Below are 9,581 nucleotides of genomic sequence, written 5' to 3'. Positions count from 1 at the left end.
TTTTATTCTACCTTTATTATTTATTTAAAAATATTTCTATTATTCATAAAAAAAAAAACCGTATGTATAAGTTAGCAGTATCATGAAGAGCAAAATACTTTCAAGCAAATGGGACCTGGTTTCTATTGATACCTAAAACCCGCAAAGTTTGTATTTTGAAATTGAGAAAGTTAGGCTCCTGCTTGCCCCTCCAAATTCGTTGAGAGCACACTCTCTGAGTGGGCACTTGTAACGAAATATACTATTTTAGATCAACTTGAAACTAACTAATAAATAACCGTTAGTTAACTTTATGTCAATACGCTTACTTATTTTCTGAAAGCAGTCGTTAAAAAAAAATACAGTTTGTTATTATGCGATGAAAAAATTTCCAGGTATTTTTATTAATTTAACAACAAATTGCGCGTCTATCGTTTGTATTTTTATGAATATACAAACGTGCGAGCATACACGTTGACGGGAGAGGGGGGAACGATCAAGCATATATAGCCTCAACGGCGGCTTACAATTTGTTGTTAATGTAATAATCTCAGTTAATAATTAATAAAAATACATAAAAATTTGTATAAAACTTCTTGATATACTGCTACACAATATTGTCACTGGCAAGTTACTCAATTTTCACATTTCTCCGACTCTTTTTTCGTTTGAAGTTAGACAAATTGAATTTTTCCGTCGACATAAAACAATATATAAAAAAAATTAAACAATATCAATAAATTATTTTTTTAATAAATCTGTTGGCGTTGCTAGATTATTATAAAGCTACAGTCAAATTTTCAAGTTGATTTATTAATTTTTAAAAAAGTTATCACAAGTTATATTGAAAAAGTACACTGAGAAAATTTTTTGATGAAAAAAAGAAGAATATCCTATATAAAAAAAAGCATTGGTGTCATGGCGGCGCTTGATGAATTTCAAACTTGCCGCCTGAAATTTGAATTTGATTGGCTCCCATTTGAAATTTGATTGCCGCAATAATTTGTGCACATTCTGATTGGAGTTTAGATTGATCACGTGCATGTCGTATAAATTGATATAGGTGGCGCTAATTGCATATACATATGTATGTGTGTGTTGACATATGTGATTATACAACATTTTATCTGTCAAAAAATATTAATGCCCATAACCTTTAAATGATTCACTATAATTTAATTGGATTGTTATAAATAAAAGAGTAGTTAATGTGTTATAAATAAAAAAAAATTCAATCCCAAAAAAAAATATGTATAGATTCATTTTAAAACGTGAACCTGTCAATATGATAAAATCAAGATTTGTACATAATTAACAATAGCAAAGTATTGTTAATTGAAATTTTAGAGTAAACAATTTTTTTTTTTAACAATTATTGAAGTACGAATCCTGCATTTATTGGTTTAAATAAGCTCTCTCTTTAAGAATAAAAAAAAAAATTGTTCAACAATATTTATGAATAAATGTTAAAAATTGTTCGAGGTGACATGCAATCGTTAATAAACAATTTTTTATATTTTTTTCCACTAAAATACGGATTCTGCTATCATCAGCCGACGTTTTCCTCTTCAAAGATGAAAAAAGAATTATTTAAAAGGATTTTTTTTTGGAATTGTTAATAAACAATTGCAAGACACCTCGAAAAATAAATCTTATTTAATGACTTTTTTTTTATTTTTAAAGGAAAAGTAATGGGTTAATTTGCATTGATAATAACAGAATTTGTCTTTCAATGGAAAAAAATAAAAAAAATTGTTCACTTCTAATTAGCCTGGGGTTGATGGGGTCAGAATAAACTATCATATGGATTCTTTTGGAGTTTTTTTTTGGAATATTGGAGTAAAGTTAATTTTCGTTAGATGTTAATAGTTCAATTAATATTAATTAATTAAGATTTAAGAAGGCAGGCAGCCTGAATTTTTTGAATGTTTGACTTTTTTTGTTTTTACATGGAAGATATTTCTTTGGAGAATTATAATATGCAAAAAAATCCCATTGAAAGCTCTTCAATTTATTAATAAAAAATATTATAACTTTTCAATTGTTGCTATGCGCTGATTACTTATTTCGGTGCATTGCGCATCCCTACTCTTAAATGCCAAGATAAATGTGTGGTGTAGTGTACATTGATAAAGTGACAGCATTATTTCATAATTACTCCAAATTACTCCAAAATGTTTATTTAAAATAGAAAAAGTTCTTGAACATAAATCTATTATTTTATAATTTAATCTTTAAAAACTAGGAATATGATAGAGAACATAAAATATGGGAGGAGGATTCAGGAGTAGGGGTGCGCAATAGACCGAAATGATCATTCACCGCATAGCAACAATTGAAAAGTTATTATATTTTTTAATAATGAGTTGAAGAACTCCCAATGGGATTTTATTGCATATCATAATTCTTCAAAGAAATATCTATCAATTTTTAAAACAAAAACTTAAAAAAAGTTGAAAACTCAAAAATTTCAGGCTGCCTGAGCCCCTAAATCTTAGTTAATTAATATTAATTAGATACGCTTCTAAAAAAAATTAACTTCGCTCCAATATTCTCCAAATAAACTCCAAAAGAATCCATATAATAGTTTATTCTGATTCCATCAACTCCAGGCTAATTAGATATGAACAAAAAAATTGTTTGATCACGAAAATTGTTCATTAACAATTGCATGGCACCTCAGATAATGAATAAAGATGTTTATTTTTTTTCATTCTCGAAAAGAATTGAGCTTATTTGATTCAATGAAAGCAATAGATTCGTACTTTAAGAATATTCAAAAAAAAAATAGTTGACTACAGAATTTAAATTTACAATACTTTGTTATTGTTATTCAATATTCAGGTACAAATTCCGATTTAAATGGTACAAATTAGCCCTTGCCCTTTTTTCAAATAAATAGGAAAACAATAAAAAATAATTTCATTATCAAAGGCACCATGCATCTGTATATAATCATTTTGGAATTTGGAGTAAATTTTTTTGTTATACTCGAATTACATAGTCTAATACTGGTAATACAAATTGTTTTGAATCCTTTTTTTTTTTTTTTTTGTATAAAAAATTTCATTAATTTTTTCTTGATCAACGGAAGCGGCCGCTTGCGGCCGCCCACAACTCTAGTTTCTCGATAATAGAAATAAACTTCTTGGCAAGAAAATTTTTGAAGGAAGAAATAATTTTTTTTTTTATAAATTATAATCGTTTTGTAAGGAGAAAGGAAAAAGTCTTGAAATAATCGAAGTATGTTTATTTCATGCAGATGGCGTTTTGTGTCGAACGATAGATCGTTTTCATCAAGAAAAAAACTTCTAAAAAGTATCCCCACCACGCCTTGACACTAACGCTACTACGTTCCCTATAATAGACTACATTCTTGTTTCGAACGGCAGGGGGTATTTTTTAAGAAATAAACTTCTAAAGTTATGCCACGTGGTGTTTTCATTCAAACGGTGGCTGTTTGTAAAAAAACAATCGTCATTTATTTAAAACGATGTAATGATTGTTTCAAATGACAGATGACTCAATATAAACAATAAAAGTAATGAATTAAGTAAATTATAATTTGTTACAAACAAAAAAGCGTTTTCAAGGAATTAATTTTTTTGTTTAATATACAAACGATTTATTTTTCTAATCAAACTAATGATATGTTAAAAATAAAAACAATCGTAGATCCGTAGCAAACGTATGCGCATTCTCATATTGGCAGCGGCAGCCCACACTTTGTTAATTAATTAATAACTTTTTAATTGAAAAAACTCAATTCTGTTTATGTATGAAAAGTGAGGTTAGCTGTCAGAATCATCTGTACACGACTGTGAGATTTTACAATTCTCACACAATTCCGACAGACGTACGACAGTATATTTTTATTTTGTATTTAATATAAAAAAAAGCATTTTATTAATACAAATTTTTGTTCAATATTAAATTTATAATATTTTAATAATTTTAGGCATATTAGATTTTTTTTTTTTTTGAATAAATTTCGACAAAAAAAATAATTGGAATCGTCTGTGGGAATTAGCAATTCTCACACAATTCCGACTCAATTCCGACACACGACTGTGAGAATTCTAAATCCGACTTAAATCCGACAAACGTACGACAGTATATTTTTATATTTTGTATTTAATATAAAAAAAAGCATTTTATTAATAAGAATTTTTGTTCAATATTAAAGTTATAATATTTAAATAATTTTAGGCATATTAGATTTTTTTTTTTTTGAATAAATTTTGACAAAAAAAATAATTGGAATCGTATGTTGATTTCTTTGGCAATTTAATTGCGTAATTTTGGCAATTTAATTGGAGTCGCATGTTGATTTCTTTGGCAATTTAATTTCGTATAAATTAACATGTGACAACTTCCTTTCCTTAGCTACCATTTTTCCTATAGCTTTGTGATAATTTAAATAAATAAAAAGCTATAGGAAAAATATTAGCTAAGGAAAGAATGTTGCCTGCATGTTAATATTTTTTTGGCTGAATTAATTCTGTAAAAATTAACATGTGGCAACTTCCTTTTCTTAGACATTTTTCCCATAGCTCTTCATTTATTCTATAAATTAAATTACAATTACCTTTTTTTAAGTCATCGATATTGCATTTAAAATTAATAAATATAATTTTGTTTATTTTATTTTAATTCATTTCCGAAGAAATCTGCCATTGAGCTGGTAAAGCAGGTTTGAGACCGATACTGTAGAAAATAAATAGGATTACCATATGAATGCAACATAACTAGACCAAGGTCCCTAGAATGATTTCCAATATACAGGTCATCCGAAGTAAAATCGTCGATATCCCCAATATGGCGGAGCCGCGCAAATTCAAACTGCTACGGCGTCAAGTTATATGAATTGCAGTCACAAAATAAATGATTAAAATTTTTTTTTGCATCTGTAATCATCATTAATGATCAATATATTGATATGAAATAAAATTATAATAAGAATATTAATGTTCATAAAATATTATTGAATAAAATAACCTGAACGAAATGTTTTTTTTTTTCTTTTAAATAAAATATAATTATGATAGTATATTAATTTAATTTTGTCTATTTGAATATAGGAGTACTAATATTATCACACAAATTGCATTTATAATTAAATATCAAGTATCTATAATTAACAAATTAAATTCAATTCAACGTCAGACAATGTCAACCATAAACATTGATAAACATGTGTGAATGTGTGTGACTATCCACGCATACATACGTACCTATCTTGTGTACATATACGCATGCACACAACTACTGATCCCCAATATGGCGTCCCAAATTCTAGCTTCGGATGACCTGTCTAAATCCAGTAACTCATCTAGGGACCTTGAACTAGACCTTGTCTGGGGAATCGGGAGGAACTAGATTGCAAAATAAACCGCCTCGACACCCGTATTCACAGGGCATTACAATTTAGGGCTTTTTTCCTCTACTGGCGGCGCTTGTGAGCTTTTGTATGTGAAACACAGAAATATAATTGAATATAATAAAACTGGAAGGTGAACTCCTATGCTTAGCCAATGCACGGAGTGTCGCTAGAGATAGCAATACATTGGTTGGCATTTCCTCTCACTCACGCATGCGCACATTAAATCTTATACAGTCAACGTCAAAACAAACTAGTACTACACGAGATAAAAGTTACATTATATTTCAGTAGTCTCAACCAATTATAGTTGACGTGACTGTACCGACAAGGACAACATCCCAACCATTGAGTTTCTCTCTCGGCGACACGAAGTTCACCTTCCAGCACCCGTATTCACGGGGCAAAATTGTTCTCATTAGGGCTTTTTTTTTCCGCTGATGGCGCTTGATAAAATTTTTTTTATATAGATTTCACATAGAAAAGCTCCACAAACGCCACCATCGGAAAAAAAACGCCCTAATGAGAACATCCTCTGAATACGGGTGCAGTTTTATTATATTTCAGTGTGGTGATGTGAAATCTATATAAAAAAAATTTAACAAGCGCTATCAGTGGCAAAAAGAAGCCCTAAATTGTATAAAATTTGCCCTGTGAATACGGGTGCGGATTTACACGTAGTGCTGGGGCCCTGATTTTTAACTCGTTAACTAATAATCATAACAAAAAATTTATTTGAAGGAAAATATGTATTTTTTAATTCTACAAATGATTGTATTTCCTTTTTTTTTAATTTTTCATGTTTGGTTTTTACCCAGAGCAACGTCCTGTTTTCTTGGGCTTGAGCGTGCGGCCGGTTATTGCATCCAGACCCTCAATTGCTATAGTACATTTTAATTTTTTAAAACAAGAATTGTTTTTTTTTTGTTAAAATGATAGTAAATATTTCAATAGTCAAAAGATATACCTTTGGTGATGTGGCACCATAGTTAAATTTACTAACAATTTCTTTCCGTTCGTGCTTATGAAAATGAATTTTGAAAAATTTAATAAACTAATGAAAATATTATACCGTCATGGCACCAGTACTCGGACACCCCCTAGTAGTCGGACACTTAGCTGTTATTCAGTAATTATGACGATAGTTTTTATTTTAAAATTCAAACAATTTTTTTAAATATTTATTCTACGTCTCATATTCTTTTATTTAAACATACGGTTTTTTTTTTTATAAATAATAGAAATATTTTTAAATAAATAAAAAAGAAATTGAGACAGTTAACTAACGGTTATTTATTAGTTAGTTTCAAGTTGATCTAAAATAGTATATTTCGTTACAAGTGCCCAGGCAGAGAGTGTGCTCTCAACGAATTTGGGGGGGGGGGGGGGCAAGCACGAGCGTTGGCGAGAAATATACTATTAGGTGTATTCTTTCGTGGCGGATTTTCTGGCGGATTTCCACCTCTCCTAGCGTTTGAGCTCCCCTTCTCAACTAGTTATGCTCAAACGCTCAAAGAAGGGGTAAAAAAAAGAAGGGACATGCAGTGGAGGTCGAAATCCGCCAGAAAATCCGCCACGAAAGAATATGATACACAAAGGTTCTTTTCGCGCACACTTCAACCTTGACAGACCTTACCTATAATAATCCTTCACATAGGGTTGGATCGTACCGTTAAAATCAGCATGAATGTTTCTACAAAAAAAAACCTTTGTCGTAGATTATCAATTGTTAAGATTGTCCGTTGAGAAAAAAAAATAACGTACAAAATATGTGTATCCATATTCAAAAAAAAAAAAAAAAAACATTTCTTATCGACAATGTAAGAATAACAACAAATAGTAAAAACAAGGGTTTTTTTTCCACAATTAGTGATAATACGTTTTAATAATTCTATTGTTAATAAACCATTAAATTATATTTAAGCAATAAAATACAACACAATCTTAGCCAGAATATTGAAAATTTTTAATTCTTAATTGGTAACGTGAGCCACAGGCCCCAACAAATGTTATCAGGTCTTTTTTATAATTAAAAAAACAAAATTGAGTCTTATTTTAACTAAGTACGTAAAAATAACATAGATATAAAAATAAATTAATAGACCATAAACTAAAAAATATTACTTATAATTTATTTTGTAACATTTCTTGTATATCTTGTAACGATTTACCTCTGGTTTCAGGCAAAAAAATGATAACAAATAGTGTTGCAATAATAATAATAAATGCAAAATAAAAATACAAGTTATATCCAATATTTGATAACAATAAATCATATGTAAAGCTCGATAAAAATGCAGCTAAACTACCAATAATATTACAAATAAATACTGAAATTGTTTTAACATTTGGTGCAAATAGCTCACTTAAAATTATACTTGGTACACTAACAAGACCAAAATTAATAAAAATAGTAAATAAAACAGTGGCTATGATAGGTAGCCATTGAAGATTCGTTGGTTCGTAACCATAATTAAGTAATAAAAAATGTGAAGCAATACCAATAAAAGCAATGCCAATACCAATATTTGATACACTGAGTAAAACTTTTCTCCCTAATTTATCACCAACAAATACAGCCATTATTTCACCAACAAGACCAATTGTTGTCAAAGCAATAACAGTATCTGCTGGATTAATTATTGTTACTCTAGCATCAGTCAATAAAATTTGTAAATAAAAAATAACTGTAAATGAACCACTCAATGCACTTAATATATGAAAAATATTTAAATTAATAAGTGCTTGTCTATTATGCGATATCATCAATTCTCTAAACATATCATAATAAGTATATGTATCTTTAGCATTGATGAAAATTTTAAGTGATTCTATTTCATTTTTAACATTACAAACATCACATTGATAGTGCTTAATTGATACTTCCGCTTCAATAATTTTATCAATTTTAACAAGATGATATGGTGTTTCTGGTTGCCAATAGAATGATCCAACAAATATCAAATTGATACCAAGTGCTAGTAAAGAAAATAATATTGTTTTGTAGGCTGCAATTATTGAACCAAATAAGAAACCAACTGTTAAACCACTAGCAACAAAACAAACCATTGTACCACGTATTTTTGGACTTGATATTTCACCAATATAAACTGGAAATGTCATTGTAAACATACCAAATGATATACCACAAATAAAACGTGATAAATATATCCATAGAATTGAATTTGCAATAGCTAAACAGAGAAGTCCAAATGCTTCAATAACACCAACTAAAAATAGTATTTTTTTACTGCCTATGTATTGTGTTGTAATGAGTGTTATTACAAAACCAATTATACGTCCAATAATTAAAAGTGATACAATCCATTGAGCTTGATGTGGATCAATTGGTATTGGTGAATCTGGCCCTGACAATTGTGCTAGTGATGGTGATGTCCAACCACTTACCATTCCCATTACAATTGATATCAAAAAAGCTTAAAATAATATAATTTTATTTTTAGTCAAATATGGTAAAAATTTTTAATTATTATTTCAAATAAACATACTTTCCCCAATTGCAATCCATTGATGTCTTCTATTTCCATTGAGTAAAAAAAATTCATTGAATACCATTGCTATTCACAATCTGACTGTTTATTATTATTTCAAGAGGTTTAATGCTTTCAGATGTTGAGCACAAAGCAAGTTGGTGATAAGATAACTTTATTGTATTTTTTTTCTTGTATTTTTCTTTTGTGTTTTTTTTTTTTCTTTTGCACGATAAAAAGTCTCAAGTCCGAATTAATCAAGAGCAGATCATTGATTGATATGAAAATATGAACTTGCAATTTGACATTGATTGTAACTATTCAGATATTTTATCAAACATCATGTTAAATTAAATTTTCACAATTAATTATTATTAATTTTAACACAACAACTTTATATTCACAATAAAAAATACAAGTATGAAACTATAAAAAATATTTATAAATAATTCACTTTTATAAATAATTTTAAAACAATAGTAATTTTATTAAAGGTGTTGAAATATTTTATTCGAGGCGCTGGTAACAAATATTAAAAATAATGTCTTTTGTCGATAAAAATTTTCAGTAAAAAAAATAAAATGAGGTGTTAAGTGTCTGATAAATTTTTTGTTTTTGTTAAAAAGTGGGAATAAAAAATAACAGCCTGGGGTGAAACATTATCTATCTACGAAGTCATTTAGGTGTTCGTTAATTACTAAAAAAAAAGTGTATATTCATGTTCATTGACT

The 9,581-nt window shown here is 28.6% G+C and overlaps 1 protein-coding gene across 1 annotated transcript; it reads right to left on the bottom strand.

Annotated features, from left to right (window-relative positions):
* Window positions 1–7,303: 7,303 nt before the first annotated feature.
* On the bottom strand, window positions 7,304–9,223 carry LOC122857476 (facilitated trehalose transporter Tret1-like). Its single transcript, XM_044159661.1, has 2 exons — window positions 8,869–9,223; window positions 7,304–8,796 (listed from the first exon to the last, which is right to left on the bottom strand). The coding sequence occupies exons 1-2, from the start codon at window positions 8,933–8,935 to the stop codon at window positions 7,484–7,486; spliced, it is 1,380 nt and encodes a 459-aa protein (XP_044015596.1). The 5' UTR covers window positions 8,936–9,223; the 3' UTR covers window positions 7,304–7,483.
* Between the last annotated feature and the right edge of the window lie 358 nt (window positions 9,224–9,581).

This window comes from Aphidius gifuensis, linkage group LG5 (genome assembly GCF_014905175.1).
Source record: "Aphidius gifuensis isolate YNYX2018 linkage group LG5, ASM1490517v1, whole genome shotgun sequence".
NCBI lineage: Eukaryota > Metazoa > Arthropoda > Insecta > Hymenoptera > Braconidae > Aphidius > Aphidius gifuensis.
Note: the sequence above shows the minus strand (reverse complement) of the source record. Positions and strands in the feature narration are given on the sequence as shown.